At 47.6% G+C, this 16,781-nt stretch overlaps 1 protein-coding gene across 1 annotated transcript in view; it reads right to left on the bottom strand.

Moving 5' to 3' along the window:
* Nucleotides 1–16,781, bottom strand: part of DIP2C (disco interacting protein 2 homolog C) — a 297,423-nt gene that overhangs the window by 48,597 nt on the left and 232,045 nt on the right. The window contains 9 exon segments of the mRNA XM_043885135.1: nt 666–746; nt 1,939–2,048; nt 4,524–4,725; nt 5,192–5,306; nt 6,310–6,518; nt 7,680–7,816; nt 8,319–8,390; nt 8,393–8,419; nt 8,422–8,456. Coding sequence (XP_043741070.1) covers nt 666–746; nt 1,939–2,048; nt 4,524–4,725; nt 5,192–5,306; nt 6,310–6,518; nt 7,680–7,816; nt 8,319–8,390; nt 8,393–8,419; nt 8,422–8,456 — 988 coding nt within the window.

Genomic DNA, 16,781 nt, shown 5'->3' with positions numbered 1-16,781 from the left:
TTCTAATGAGAAACATAAATACGAACCTTAATTACAAAGATTATTTTCACTCCTAAGAATGAAAGCCTATAACTAAAACATGACTTCTTACCAAAAAAAAAAAGTAGTTAAATAATAAAAAGAAACATAAATACCTCACAGATCCACAACCGTTCTCTATTGTAGACATTCTCCACTCATTTAGGAGGAGATACTGCAAAAATATTGCTAAAATATATACATACACAAATATATGTGTATATATACAACTGATGGCTCAGCAGGTAAACAATCTGCCTGCAATGCAGAAGACAAAGGAGACGTGGGTTCGATCCCTGGGTTGGGAAGATCCCCTGGAGGAGGAAATGGCAACTCACTCCAGTATTCTTGCCTGAACAATCCCATGGAGAGAGGAACCTGGTGGGCTGTAGTTCAAAGGGTTGCAGAGAGTCAGACACAACTGAGTGACTAAGCACATGTATACATACACACACACACACACACACTCTCAAACCCTTATATTAAAAAGTGACCCTTCTTAGGTGAAAGGTCTCAATCAAAATAGCGACAAACAAACAGAAGGATTTAGGTAAGACTGAGGAGAAAGGTTTGAGTGGAGAGTATGAAACAGCAGCATAAAACCATGGAGCACACAGGCAACACCAGGGTACACGGTGGGGCCTCACCCTACAGTTGAGCAGCGTGTACAGCACGTGGTCAGGGGTGGTCTGTGCCCTCCACTGCAGGACCTCCGAGAGGAACAGGAACTGGAACAGAGGACAGCTGTTAGGTCCAGACCATCCTGGGCATTTGGGCTGGCTCAGCATCTAACAGTAGGGTCTGTCGGGGTGCTCTGAGGGTGCCTTAAGACAGGAGAGAATAATCTCTGACAAATATAATTGACAGGATAAGCAGGCGCTTACAATGCTTTCCTGGCAGTGACTGGAATTCACTGTGTCTGATTCAGATCCAGAAGTTGGAGGGCTGGGGCCGTACCATCACGAGGGAAGTCCTCTGAAATCTGCCCAAGGATGGGAAGATGCCACTGCCCTTATAGACAGAGTAGTCGACACAGATCTACCCTGTTTCAAAAATGGGCTCTCTTAAATTTGCTGTGTTTACAGTGGTCACCTCTGAAGGCATTCAACAGCCCTGAGATCACACAGATCACATGCACCCACTAACATGTCTACCGTAACAAGGACGGTCCTGTTTCATGTCACCGACACAGCAATCGCCACAGGTTCATCTTAATCCATTTTATGATAGAAATGCAGTGTGAGGTGTGGAACATGGTCATCAAGCACTTTCTATGAACATGTTACTACATGTTACCGAACTGGCAACATTTTAAATGGCTGATTTTGTCATATTTCCTTGGAGCCCCCACAGAGTGGGACCACCTTTTGGTGAATCACCAGAGTTCTTCAGCTGAATGCTATAATGGGGACTTGCAGCTGCGTGGGACAAACTGTGTGTCTGATGCTTATGTGGAGAAGGGTCTAAATATTCCTCCTACAACTCCCAACGCTGCTTTAAGAATGTCTGGCTTTTAAACCTGGGTTTTGAATTGACACTTCCTTGAATTGCAATGATACAAGGACTGAAACCTCACCATAAGGTGGCCAGGAGGCAGTGTGAGTGTCCAGTCAGAGCTGGTGGAGAACCAGAACAAGTGTGCAGGGAACACCAGGACAGGATAGGGACTGCAGACGCTGGCTTCAGGCCTGCTGGTCATGGGCTGTGTCATCCACCCACTTCTGTGCCATGTGAGGGGTCCTAAACACTGCACCCCAGCAAACACGCTTTCCTTACGAGATTACAGAAGGGTCTTGCAGGGAGGCAGGAAGAAATGCCATCAATGCTAACACTGGGCTGGCAGAGAGGGCAAGTGGGAGTCAGTGACACCTGTGACACAGCATCTGGGCAGGAGTGGAGAGGAACCAGACAAACTCTCACCTTCCGGGCCTGGTCATTGTCTTCTATCTGGCCCAAGTCTCTGCCGCTGGCCTGTGCGATCCTCTTCCCAGACACCAGGTTCCCCACCATCACAGAGGCAGGGCCGATCTCTGCAAAGCAGCAGCAGCACACACATGAGGTAGGACGCGAGTGAAGTTCCTGAAAACATGACTTCCCACTTTGGGAAGGAGCTTACTCTGATTTCCTTTCAAAGATGTGACTTTGAAAAGCCTGATTAGAACAGGGTTTCAAGTAAGTCACTACCACGAAAACAAAGACAAACAGGAGCAAACCTCAAGTGAGGGGGAACAGAAATAAAGCTTTCAGCATCTTCCCTAAGCGTCCTCCCAGGCCACTGCCTTTGTTCTCTGGTGAAGGGCATTCAGTATTTGCTGGAAAAAACTAGCTTTTTGACAAGAGTCATATAACCTTCATTATTTAACAAGAACAGATGAGACACCAGATACCATTAGAGAATCCTTCCTTAAAACTGCCAGTTACATGAAGCTGTCCTTTCCGCGTTGCCTCAGAGTGGTGTGGATGCCCTGGCACTACTCAGTGCCCTGAGAGGCAGGTGACCAGCCGGTTCTCACAGCCCACTCGCTGGGTCACACTTCCCTGTCCACAGTTCCCAGTCATCCGGTGACATCTGAGTACTGCAGCCCTGCGGTGGTCGTAGCATTTACCAGTGATCCTTCATCCTAAGCATCTGTCTTGAACTCTGGTCACCAACGGCGTCCCAGTACCTGGGCCCACTGGGGGCCAGGACACCAGGTCGAGGTGTCCAGGAATGAACAGGGTTAGAGGAGGGAGAGGGAGTGAAGCCTCCCTGGGGAGCCCAGAAACTCTTGTCCATTCAGTACAAACATGCCAGGCTTTTTTCCTATCCTTTTCTCATGCTCATGAAGGGCTGTGCCCTGTGTCTGTCTTGGCTGGCCACCCGAAGCCAGTGCCCACAGGATGTGAAGAAGTGGATGCTTCACTGGGAAATAACTCTACCCTCCACACCACAAACAGGGGTCAAAACAACAAAACAGAGGTAAGAGGAAAAAAAAGAGAGGAAGAACATTAATAAGGAATCTGAGAATATTAGAAAACTTCAGAGAAAGATTACTGGCAAATGCCAACCTAAGGTGCCCAGAAAGCAGTGAGAGCTGAGGCCTTGTGAGCTCTTTCAGGGAGGATATAAGCTCTACCATGGGAGTCCCAGCCCGGCCCCACAGGCTACTCTGCTGGCAGAGCGTGGTGGTCAGCCAGTGGGTGACCCCGTTCCTCCTGCAGCATCAGTGCCCTCACCTGAATCTGGAGAGACGGCTCATTCTCACTGCATCAAGCTTGCTTTGGTAGGTGGCCTGGTTCCTATGTCTACCACCACTGTGCTGTACCCAGGGTCCATCAACCATCTCTAGACAACTTGTCATGATCTCTGCCCCTGCTGCCATGCTTCATCAGTGGAGCAAAGAGCATCAGGCCTGGGTCTGTCTCTCCAATACTCTGGCCCTACAGCCTTGGGTTAGTTCCTGAACCCCTCTGTGGCATGATCTCATTTCCTTGTAAAATGGAGACAAGAACACCCACTCCTTAAGGCTCCAAGAGGAGGAGACAGGTTAATACCAATAATGTATATAGGCATGGGCGGCTTGTGCCAGGCCTGCTACTCGTCATTCTAACACCCCTTGGGCTCACCTGGCCGCCCCCCTGGTCTGTTTGCATGTCAAGCCTGGGGGCTGGGGGCTTTCCATCACTATACTAACACCACATTCTTGCAATAAATTCCTCTTCACTGATAACTGGGTGCCACCTTAAAGAGCATAATCGTTGCTAGGAGGACCAAGTCAGATGATTTATAATTACATGTTCCCTGATAGTTCAGTTGGTAAAGAATCCGCCTGCAGTGCAGTAGACCCTGGTTTGATTTCTGGAACGGGAAGATCCGCTGGAGAAGGGATAGGCTACCCACTCCAGTATTCTTGGGCTTCCCTTATGGCTCAGCTGGTAAAGAATCTGCCTGCAATGCAGGAGACCTGGGTTTGATCCTTGAGTTGGGAAGATCCTTGGAGAAGGGAAAGGCTATCCACTCCAGTATTCTGGCCTGGAGAATTCCATGGAATGTATAGCGCATGGGGTCACAAAGAGTCAGACACAACTGGGCGACTTTCACTGAACTGCAAATCAGCAGACAAATGTTCAGCATCATGATGACACCACAAATGAAGCTGCAGAACTCCTCACAGGCTCCAAGGGCTGTAAGCTATCGAAGAGGTTTGCAGGTTTTATTCTAACGTCTGTAGGAAGGAGCGGTGACCCTGAGAGGTGCTTTGCCAGAGTCCTCAAGGAGGTCTGACACCTGCCAGGGAGGCTGGGCTCAGGTACTGCCAGCACCTCTCCTTCCCAGTGGCCCTCGCCCTGGGCCTGGACTCCACTACCTTCCTCCCACATGTGGCAGCAAGACAGTGTTTAGGAGGAGGCTGACCTGACAAAGTGTATGACCAGAGGCTGGAGAAGAGGAAGGCTGAGAACAGGGTTGGTGTGGCCCTCGCCCAGACCCAGGACCACCCCAGGCCCTCACAGCCCTTCAGACGTACCTGGTTGCTTCTGCCGAGGCTTAGGCAGGTTTGTAACGCATGTGTGGGGACACATGAGGACATTGCAAGGGTGAAGTGAGCCCTCCAGGAAGAGCTGCTTCGTTTCTGACAAATGGATGCCCCCGAGTGGGGTTTTGGGGAGGGTGTTTGCTGGAACCAAGGCCAGACAATAAACCCCAACTTGATGTATACTGTCGATTGCCTGGAAAGCCAGAAGAGAAAGAACCATGTGAAGCAGGTATAGTGAACAGACAAAGAGCCAATACTCAGACTGTGCACAGCACAACACACAGAAGCACATGGAGCACCCGCAAAGCTCCCATCATGGAGACACTCAGGTCAGGAAGGCAGGTCGCCAACCCAAGCAGAACACACAGGTCACAGAGCATGCGTGGAACACCACACACGTGAGAACGGACACTGGGAGGAAAAAAGCACGCTCTCAAAGTCATAACAAGAACTCCTGCTGCGACCTCCATGAGCGAATGGGAGCAGCTCTGCACACCTCTGACCCCTAGGCCAGGTCTATTTAGCTCCCCACCCCCAGGAGGCAAGCCCAGGTTCTGCAGCTGATGAGTCTCTGGTCAGAAGGAGGGATAAGCAGAGCGCTCAATGGCACAGGGAAAATGATGTGAGCAGGGAGGGGGCTCGGGGCAGGCGCAAGCTACCTGCAGCACCCTGCTCATCCACTGGAAGCTGTCCTCTTCCGTGGAGTCTGGCCTCTGCTCAGCCACAATCACAATCCTTTCGTCGTGCAGGACAGTCACTGAAAACACGGCTATTCTGTGGATGCAGACAGGACACGTTGGTGAGCACGTGCTGGAGATGCTCACAGAAGGACTGGCCCTGCCATGAAGGGCTTCACAGCTACTATGACCAGAGAGCTCAGAGGTTCGCACCAACTACCCCCCGGGAAAGAAAAACTGCAGCTGCCAACTTCCAGGCGCTCACCCACAAAAGCACAGGGGGAGAAGTCTGACAAAGCCAGGGGCAGGTGGAGGACGACTGCCACACTTCTTGTGGAAGCAGCCTGCTGCAGCTTGGGCAATGGGTCTCAAGCCAGGACAGACAGGAGTTGTGCAGGTATCAAAACTGCTGAAATTTACTGGGACCTGCAATTTGCATCTTGAGTTTGTACCTGCGAAGCAATATTCTCCCAGTGAGCAGAACTTTGCCATTGGGGAGTTTTGGTTTTCTGCTAGCCCAGATTCTCTCAGGGGAAGCACAGACTGGCCCTCTGGGGGGGGGGGGTCCTCTGCACAAAGGTGGCTGAGCTACACCCAACCCGAAGCTCTACGTCTTCCTGCTCCTGCCAGCTCAGCTACACAGGGCGAAACCCAGAGCAGCTGACTTCCTCCAAATCAGCAAAACCTCAGGAGCCATGGTCAGTGATCCAGCATTGGCTGTGTGCCAAGCAGGGGTTAGGAACACCACCCAGCAGGAACCCATGGGAGGCAGTTTATGGCTCATTTGCTACCTTTGGGTGAATGAACTGCAACAAGATAAATGCTTGGTTCTTTTCTTTGTGTAGTTTATTAATTAAAAATATGCTTTTCAAATGGATATGATTCTTTAACTTGGAGAACCTAGTGAAAATACATTTATCGGGCTCAGAAAATTTTCATAAAATTGGACATTAAGAACTGCACAGAATCACAGAAGTGACAGAGTTCAGGGGCTTCAGTGTACAGAGGACAGAGAGTCCCATTAGTTTAAGCAATTTTCTGCAGCTTTATATAAAAAGTGTAGCCTGTGGAGAACTATACAAACCACAGAGCATACCCACCTTCCTCTGTAGACGAACTTCATGGGCTCCACAGCCAGTGCTGTGGCCACGATGTCGTCGGCGTTGTGTCTGCGCCCGCTGACCACCATAAGCCCGTCCATCTTGCCCACCACGAACACAAGCCCTCCAGGGCCAACGAAGCCGAGCAAGCCCGTCCTCACGAAGGGATACTCGCTGACCGGGGCCCCTGAGCTCGTCACCGGGAACACCTGGGGACAAGGAACTCTTAAGTGCCTGCTGGGGCCTGACCTCCGCCCTCCTCCGTGAAACCCACTGCTCCTGCTTCCCTCTGCTGGGTCTCTTCACCTGGCCCTGGTGGGAGAAGCCCAGATCTGCACAGCTGCCATGAGTGCCCGCCTGCGGACACATCCCCTTTCCCCATTCCCACTCTCACAGCTTGTCCCTGGCCCACATGCAGGGCCCTCTGAAGAAGCCTGCCACAGTCTAACGAACTCTAATTCATTCTTCTGCTTATAAAACCACAGCATAAAAATGGTTAAGTGGAGAAGCAAGGCACACTTTAAATAACATCTGTCAGTAGTAAAATGATTCTTGTTCATTACACTGCTGTCTTCCTTACTGGAAACACACTCAAAAATACAGAGGGAGCAGCCCCACCACGAGTTCAAACTCGACCCCTAGTTTCCTCCCACCTAACACATAAGCCACACAGAATAGAAGACAGGTTTCACTTAGACCGTGTCTGGCTCAGTTTCAAGGGCACTTAGAAACCTGAATCCAGACTCAACAGATCTGCCTGTACAAGCCACATCACATGTGTTCACATTCAAAGTTATATTTATAGCCTTTAAAAAATGTATCCCCAATCAACTCTTTGCTAACATACAACTTAGTCAAAGTGTGCTCCTCCTAAGGTCAGCACACTTGGTGAAATGGTAAGAATTCTGAGAATGTTGGGTTTATCAGGCAGTGTGCACATGTGTGTGCTAACTGCACGCCATACCATGTGCACACAGCACGGACACACGCTTATGTGGTGGAGGCAGCTGTGTAGTGTGAATGCTTGGCCGAGGCGGACAGTCCCTAAGGAGGCCACTGCGCCCTCCCTCGGCAGGGCTGCGCGCTCCCCAGCCCCACCCATCACGCTGCTGCTCTTTCTAGATGGGTGAGAATGGCAATGAGAAAAAGGCCGCCGTCTAGAGAAACTGTACTTGCTCTTTCTCAACCCTGGTTATGAGGCGAAAACAAGGCTGCTAAGCAAATTTATCAAAAAGCTATATAAAATGGCAGGAGAAAGTACAACCATTTTAATTACCATGAACATGTTTTACTGAGAAATCACCATCTCCTTTCACATCTATTCCACACACCTGGCAAAAGCTGTCTGATGGGGCTCACCTGCCACCTACCTCGAAGGTGTTCTTGGTCATACCCGAGAGGCCATAGTAGGACATGCCCGTGGCCACTGCACACACGCAGAGCTCCCCGACTTCGTCTGTCCTGCACAGCTGGGGAACCCCGTCCGGCTTCACTGAACACATGATGGCTGAATGCAAAACAGGAAGCACAGGTGACTTTAGAGAGGGAGTAGGGGGAGCTGGAGAGGAGAAATAAATGGATACAAAAAGAACACAAACAGAAGTAGCATCTGCAGCAAAACCACAAGTGAAAGAGAACAGCCCTCAGAGTCCCTGAAGCAAGTTGTGATTTTCTTGTTGCAGTAAAACATTTCATAGCTGTGCACTGCTGTAAGTTTACGGTGTAAATGGGATTTATACACCATGCAGACATGAGGATGACATTGAGAACAGACCATATGGCGTGTGTCATCAGCCAGTGCACACGGCCTCCAGGACACAGTCTGAGCCCTGAAACCAATGAGTACAGGACACCTGCTCCAGTCTCTTGAGCCTGTCTGAATAGAAAGCCTCCCTGTCCCATGGGAAGCTCCATCTTTACCTCAGACTCCCCATCGAGGCGGGCCCTCAGGAAAGGCTGAAGGGTGCTAGTTCTCCAGCCTGTGGCTCTGCACCCACCCCCACCCTCACCTCCAGGCATCACGAGGCCGACGTCCTGCACGGTGAGCACAGACAGCTTTTCCTCCGAGTCCACGCGGATGACCCGTAGGTCAGCCCATGCATGGACAGACGCCGCGGCCTGGGGGCTGGTTGCTGTCGTCGGTGGGCCTATGAGGACAGGTTGCGTCTGATTAGAAGTATGTCAGCTATCTGAACACAGACACGCGTGTCCACATGCCACCTGCACACCAAGGCTGCCCCTTCAGGCCCTAAGGGCAGACACAGCTGTCACATGCCCTGTGTTCTCTGCTCAGGACACACTGAGGTCTGCTCCTAAAAACTGCTAGACTCCTGAGAAGCATGGAGATCCCATAGGGCTCCCTTGTGTCCCTGCCTTCCCCTTACATGCGTGCACTAGACACCAACCAACTCCTCCAACTTACTCCTTCTCCCTGCAAGGTCGGATCTTCTAGATTTGAAAATGGCTAAGAAGGGAAACTCAAGTCTCCAGGAAGGAAAATGACAGCAGTCAACAGAAATGCCAGACTGTGAGTGTGGCCTCCAGGTCAGACGTATGCTGAGTGTGCGCACTCTCAGTTTTAAGAACTGGCAATTATTTGGATGAGAGACCAGCTATCAAGTGCTTGATGGTTAGGGAAGGTACAGCTTCCCACATCCAGGGTCTGCTGTCGCCACCCCAGTTCATCTCCACTTGTGTCCTCACTGCTTCCACTCAGCATCTGGTGGTGCTCGCCCTCCATGCCCACCCACTTCCCTGGGGCCCAGGCCTCCTCCTTGCCTCCGGCAGGGTGCCTCATGGCCCTCTCCTTCACTGTCCCCCAGGGTGGCTCGTCACCCCACTAATAACACCTCCATGCCCTCCTCCACAACAGGTACCTTCTAACCATCCACCCAGGCCTCCTCCATGAGGGCAGGGGCTTTCCTCTGGGTCACTGCTGAACCCCCACCCCTGGAGTAGCGTCCAGTAAAAAATGTCTGCCGACTAGATCAGTGAATAAACAAAACATTTACAGGATCATGGATTTTATCCTGAAAACAAAAGACTCTTCAATGTGAGCAGAGTTGAGAGAATATAATTTCAGTAAACTTAACGTTTGTTTCTCTAATTTTCCAAATATTTTTTCTATACGATTGCTGAAAAAGCCAGATGATCTTTTTGGCCAACCCAATACAAACACCTAAGGTGTTTTAGGACCTAAAATACAAACTATAGATAGCAGTCTGCCATATGGCTTTGAAGTATTTCATGAAGGTTTATAATGAAACTAAAAAACATAAATGGGGAAGCAAAAGCTAAAATTTGCAATAACGGGTATTTGAATCAAGTTATTGGTATATTTTAAAAAGAAGCATATATATCAGTTACATTTCAATTAAAAAAAATAAGAGTCTGAAAATCAAACTATTCCATCTGTAACAACCAAGAGGAGTAGCACTAAAGAATACAAAAGCAAAGTTGCCCAAATAATAAGACCCACATGAAACCACCTGGAAATGAGCCCCAAACAGTAGAACTGATATTGATCTCCTGGCTGTATCTTTTCTAAAGGCTCCAATAAAATTGTAAAATGAAAGAGGAGCCTCGCAGAAACCCTAGGGGGCCAGGACTCCCTCACCCTCATCCTCAATCAAGACCTCATGTTCAGAGTCAGAATCATCAGCCTGAGCACCTGCTGTGGACAGAAATATGCTCCCTTCAGAAGACATGTTCCTGTGCCAACCCCCTGTACCCAGAACGTGACTTTGTTGGGAAACAGGGTCTTTGCAGAAATAAGTAGTTTGTAAAGGGTTATAGGTCTACAAGCCAGGGTTGCTGGCACCACCAGAAGTTGGAGAGATGCCCAGAACAGATTGCCCTCAGAGCTCCAGACAGAGCCAACCCTGCTGACAACTTAACCTCAGACACTAAGACCCCAGAACTGTGAACTGTTACTAAAGCCCAAGCAAATGAACATTCTTAATAAAATTTATAGGTACTCCTGTTTTTATTTTAAAAATCCACATGAAAGCAAAATGCTGAACCAGCCAAGACATATCCCAAGTATGGGAAGATTTAAGAACTGATACGTTGTGACCAAGAAGCCAGGACGAGAAGTTCTTTCATGACCCAGCAGTGTCTTAGATACGAGATCCACTTTCCAACATCCAGTATTTAAATATCTTAAAATCATGAACTGCATTTATTATAGGAAATTTTCAATTATGTTTGTAAAATGCTATTTATGGGAAGACTGAGTTCACTCACCTAAATGTAAACCAACAGTACTAACTTTGCATTACTGTAATCTACGCCATATATTATATTTAACAGAGTCCCTGCAAGTCACACTTTCTTGGCAGCTTTGCAAAATACATGCAAGAAGGCAGCACAGAAGCACCTTAACTCCCAGCACAGTACTTGGCCTCGCTGCTCACTTGCTCACACCCCTGCGAACCTGGTTGTGTCCCCCAACCTTTCCGCAGGACCCGTTGTGCCAAGGAGGGAGCGGGAGCTGTGCTCAACTGGGCATTTCATGTGCCAGATAGTCCTGAGCCCTTTACACACCAACTTACTCATGACTGTGAACCTGCAGAGGCATTGCTACTCTCCCATTTTACAAAATAGAAAACCAAGGCTCAGAAATATTAACTTAGTTGCCTGTGTGAGTGGAAGGGGTTGTGGGGATTCAGCCCCACAGAGGAGCCCCTGCCCAACCATCCTGTCTCCTTTCCCAACACTTTCCCTTCCTCTGGCCTAGAAGACTAGGCAATTTTTAGTTCACTGTAAGTTTTTTCATGAAATTTTAAAACAGTGGTATGAGTAATGTGAGCACACCCTTCGGATGGACACAGCAAGCTCTGCATGAGAACACACGGCAGAAGGCTAAGACTCTGCTCACCTCCAGCTCCACCCCCTCCTCTGGCAGCCACTACCCACAGTAAGAGTGAAGTTTCAGTCTTTTTGGCCCTATTGCCTATAAAGTATGTGCACACACAAATATGTTTACACCAAAGAGAAGCAGAACCCCATGTACACATTCTTCTGCAACTTGCTGTTCTCACCAAACACCTCACAGAACTTCCCACATGGGTGTGTGCCTGTTAACACATACAAGATGTGTCCCGGACACACCAACGAACTGACATGCTTTAATTATTACATGGTGTTCAATAATACGAACACATTTTTCTTTCATTTAATTTGTATGCATTTGGAAATATTTCTGTAAGATACGTACCTAGAAAGGGAATAGAGTGATCAAAGAGCATATACATTTAAAATTTTAATAAAGCCTAAATACCTTCTCAAAATAGAGAAGCAAATGGCAACCCACTCTAATATTCTTGCCTGGAGAATTCCATGGATAGAGGAGCCCGGTGGGCTACAGTCCTTGGGGTTGCAAAGAGTCGGACATGACTAAGCATGCACGCACACACCTTCTCAAAAGACTGCGTCGTTTTGCAATCCCACCAAGAGTGAATGAATATTACTATGTTTTCACTCACAGTCCATTGCACTATGGGCTCAGAATGCTGTTCTTAAGCATTTTACGTATGTTAACTAATGTCTTCTTCACACAAGCCAATGAGACAGGCATGACCGTTCCTCACTCATAGACAGGACATGCACCACCAGGGCGACGGTGGTGGGGTTGGAAAGGCAGCACGCCCAGACTAGCTTCAGAACCCGTGTCTTCCACGTCGGTGCTAAGCTAAGCTGCCCTCAGCCTTACCCGTTTCCACACACCTGTGCTGACACTGATCACCAACCTTATAACTGTTTCCAATATGGTGAGTAAAATGCATTTCTCATTGTTATTTCAATTTGTATTTCCAAGATTATTAACCAAGTCAGGTGATCTTTTTCTCCATTAACACCCTCCTAGGAAATAAAAAATCCAAGGAGATAAACTAGGTGATGGGAGAAAAACCAATCCCAATAAGCAAGATTCTTAGGAATTTCAAAACATCTACTTTAATAATCAAAACAAGTAAGCTGAATAATGGCCGAGAGTGCCACAGACCCATTTGTCAGCTTCCAGGTTCAATTCCAAGGTGAACAGTGTACTTATGCATCTCACACAGAACACAAATTACAGGAGGAACCATCCTGGCAATCTCAGGACCACACAGAGCTGTCTTCACAGTCTAAGAAAGCACACAGCTAGGAATGGCGAACACCGCCATGGTGGAAAAAGGGAAAAGCCCATTTGAAGCCAAAGAAGAGGCCCCGCAAGGAAGGAGCTGATAGAGAAGGCCTTCAGTGGGCAGTCTGTACCCACTGTTATTTGTGGTGCCATTTTTAGCCTCTAACACACTCAACATGATCAGCTTTGAGCTGATCACGCTTCTACAAGGCCTACAGAAAGAACTCCCGCACATGCAATGAACACATCAACACTGTGCAAACAGCTAGCCAGGCTTAAACATGCAGCGATGCTAAGTAAGTGGGGTCAAGTCAGCAACAAAGATTCTGAGGACTTCCACTGCTGGGACTCAACAAGGTAACTACATCTTCTTAGTGCCACTGACATCCTCCAAGACCTCAGCTAGCTGGGACAACAAAGGCACAAGGTTGAAACATAATATTCCCCAAATTAGGAGTTATTTTAATGTAGTTTTGTCCCTTTTCTCTGATGAGAGCAATACATGCCACATTAAAAAACCATTTTAAGAGCTGAGTAACATACAAAGGAACGTTTCTCCCTATATCACACCCTCACCTATTCAGTAAGCATGTAGTTAGATTTTTTTTTCTGCTAAATCTGTTACTTACAGAGGCTTAATTTTCTCTCAGCCAGAAAAGGGATCACACCATACACATTGTTTACAAGATGTGTTCTTCATTTGTCCTGGTTACTTTTCCCTGTCAGAGAGCAATCATCCAGAACCAGCAGGGAGACAGTCTGCAAGTCTGGGGTTAGGGAGGCTACTTCCCAGCATCTTCCTCTGTGAACCTCAGTCTTCATCAAAGCAAATTTCTGTGCTCAATTCAGTATAACACCAAACACAGTAAAATCAACTCAAACACACATGATCAGGACAATGAGATAATATTCATCTCTGCTCTTCACTGCTACCTCATTAAGTCATTTTAATTTAGATGATTATCATCTCCAAGCTATTTTGTTAGAGAAGTTTTAAAATTTTATCTAAATTTTTAGATAAAATGACGAACAATGTATTTTTATCTCTTATGTTTTAAAAATAAGATTATGGATCTCCAAACTCTGACATTTTGGGGCAGTCAAAAATATTCTTGAAAACCCCACTTCAACCCCATAGGCTGTGTTAACTGTTTTTCAGTCTGGATCACTGGTTGGTTTGCCTCTGTCAGAAATCGTCAAATTTCAGTACAACCTAGGGGCTACATGGTAAGGACAGTTCCATGTTTGCTATCTTTGCCTTTTGTTTCTGACCAGCTTTCTAACTACTAAATTAGATACTTTTTCAAGGTGGAAATATTTATGGTGGCACAGGGGTATCTTTACCATTCTTTGGAATTACTGACTTAACTACTGTGTTTTATATATATATATATATATACACACACTTTTTTTTTTAATTGCCAAAGTGTCAAGGTACTGAAAGAATACCTTGTAGTTAAAAGGGCCACAAAAAGTTTTTTTAGTTCAATCAATATTATCACAATGTAGCTGTTAAACAATGGGCTCTATCATCTATATTTTAGAGATGGAGACACAATCAAATGCAACCAAGGAGAAACCCAGTCCAGAAAACAACCTATTGGCATCCATCTTGTCCTGGTTTTGTAATTCTTCTGTTGAGTTCAGGTGTCATGGATCCTTACTTCTCCAGTAATTTTTATTCTACAATTAGCCTTCAGAGAAAAAAATACTAAACATTCATCTGGATGCACACTGCTGGCCCAGACACTGGCCAGGGCCCTGCTGCCAGCTCTCCAGTGCACAGGTACTCCCTGCTCCTTTCCAAGCAGGATCCGGAGGTGACTGTGTCCTTCTCGCACCCGAACCTTCCAGGACACTCCCTTTCATGTAGGTGAGAGGCCTGCTGCTGCCTTCAAGAACAGGGACATCAACATTACTTAGTAGCCATGACCACGGGTGCCAAGCCACCAAACCTGGTGTCCACTCTGGCAAGACCAACTCAGAGCAGCCTCAGAAGGCCAGCCCTCCTGGCTTCCACACCCAGATCCACTGGCTGCCCAAGCAGCTTCCCTGTAACAAGCTGGCTTGAAGATTTACAAACATTTTAACAGAAGACCATCACAGAGCAATATGTGTTCAGAAAGTCTGAGCAATGGAGATGCATCGGCAATTTTTCTTCACTGAGGACCACAGGCCAACCACTCAGTGCCATTTTCTACTTAAATGGACAAAAGCCAAGCGGGCAATCATCTGCTTCCAGCTCTTTACTGCAAGTTCAATCTCTTCTTCACCACAGGGTAAAACAAGCTGTCCTGGGAAGGTTATTCAGACAGGGCACAAATGCTCAGACAACAGCATAAAGGAAAAAATCAGCTCCCAACCCTTCAAGTGAGAATGAAGGACTCAGCAACAGAAACAGACTGACAAGGCAGCCAATCACTTGTTTTTTGCTTTTTTACGTTTTCTTTTAAAGATCATCCTATGAGTACTAGACAAAGTGTGAGTGCTGCAATGCTTCCATGCTGATTTTATAATATTTAAGAAAGTGTCCAGTTTGTCCTCACTCCCAAATCCACAGGAGCAATGATGAGGCCTCCCAGGCCCCCACTCAAAACTTGAGTGAATAGAATGGATCAAAGCTGTTTTTACTTAATAACTTGCTCTCTCACTTTTTAAGTGTGCAAAGTGCACTTCAAGTTTCAGGAAAAAAAAAAGCACAAAACACAAAAAGACAGATTCATATTCCAAAAGCAAGACCATTCTGTAGACACAGCCATGTGTGTGGATACCAAACAGAACAGGAATCTGACCTCTAGCCACTGGTCACACAGCCTGTAGAGGAAGATGTTCCAAAAAAAATGAGTGTTCTCACAAGTTTGCTTGAAAATGAACTTAAATATGAACATGTAAGAAACAAGGATGGTGAACGAAACAGGTTCTAAACAAGAGTTTAGCATGTGTTTTTCGTCTACATTCACCCCGAGACAGAGACCTTGTCACCCACTTCACTGTCACGCTGTCTGAGTATGACACCATCACAGAGCAATGCCCTCCCTGCACAGCCAGCACTCACAGCTCAAACGCAGCACATGCAGGTCTTCCCTGGCATTAGAGCATCACCCCAGAGCCCCAGGATGCTGCCCCACACCCTACCTGTGTCCATGCCTTCTCCCTCTCCACTGTCTCAGCCCTTCTCAGGACCAGCCTCATGGGCGTGTGGGCAGTAGGGACATGGCCTTTCTGCTGCTGCTGCTTTCTCAGGGAATCAGATCATGATACTATAACTTTATGCAGTTAGCTGCACCTAGTCAGTCAAGTGAAACTAAAGCAAACAAACAAAAACCCACATGACTTCACTCAGGTAAAATGCAAACCTACCTCTTTCTGCTTAGGTGAGTGTACACATCCAGTATACAGACATGTGGGAAAGGGCTGAACTTTTCACAGCCTTTTGCTGCTGGTGAATTACAAAGGGTCATTGTAAGTGTACAGCAAGTGACTTTTATGCCTCACTTTACGTATTTTCCATTTTTCTTTTATTCATCTATTAACAAAATATACACTAAACACCAACCATCAGCCAGAGACAGAGAATAAGCAATAATACACCAGTGAATCTGCCAGCCTGTGAGAAGGAAGCAAATGCTGAGAGGGCATCACAGTAAGTCATGTGAGCATGTGGTGGTCAGGGCAGGCCTCAGCCATGCTGCCCTAGGGGCACACCAGAGACCAGGAGGTCTGGCCACAGGGAGGGAGGATGGGACCAAGAAGGGGCGTGACCAGACAGACTGTGTGGCCTTGTGGCTCCTGGTCAGATGGGACAGCAGGGCAGAAGGGTGGGAACTCAGGGAGGCAGTGGAAGAAAGTGTTGGGTTTGGATGTCCCCCGGCAAACTGGACAGGATGCTGGAGCTGGTGGAGGTGGGGGGTGTGCTTACATGTGGCTCCAGTGGATGGTAACAGAGGACGGGAGTGGAGGCTTAAACTAAAAATCACGTCTACTCGGCCTCCACCTCTCCTTCCCACATGAAAGGAGAACTGAGTCCACAGTGGCCAAGACCTAAGAGATGAAGACCAGCCCCCAATTTTCACAAGCCCCTGGATCTAACCTGAACTCCTCATGGACAGGGAACTCATGTGAAGCCTGGGAGGGGGGAAACAGGAGGGACAGTGGCTACACACAGCCTGGAGCAGACACGGGGTGAGGGCACTGGGGCTGATGTGCCAGGTGCAGGGAGGAGGCACAGGTCTAACTGGTCCACAGTGACTTAATCAGTAAGTCAGTCTACCCTCTGCCCTTTCTATCACAGGAGGTGGTTGTGAAAATCAAGGTAAGACTGAAAAGCACTTTTTCAAATGTACAC

This window comes from Cervus elaphus, chromosome 23 (assembly GCF_910594005.1).
Source record: "Cervus elaphus chromosome 23, mCerEla1.1, whole genome shotgun sequence".
Taxonomy (NCBI): Eukaryota; Metazoa; Chordata; class Mammalia; order Artiodactyla; family Cervidae; genus Cervus; species Cervus elaphus.
The sequence above is the reverse complement of the archived record's forward strand: the minus strand, read 5'-3'. Positions and strand labels throughout refer to the sequence as shown.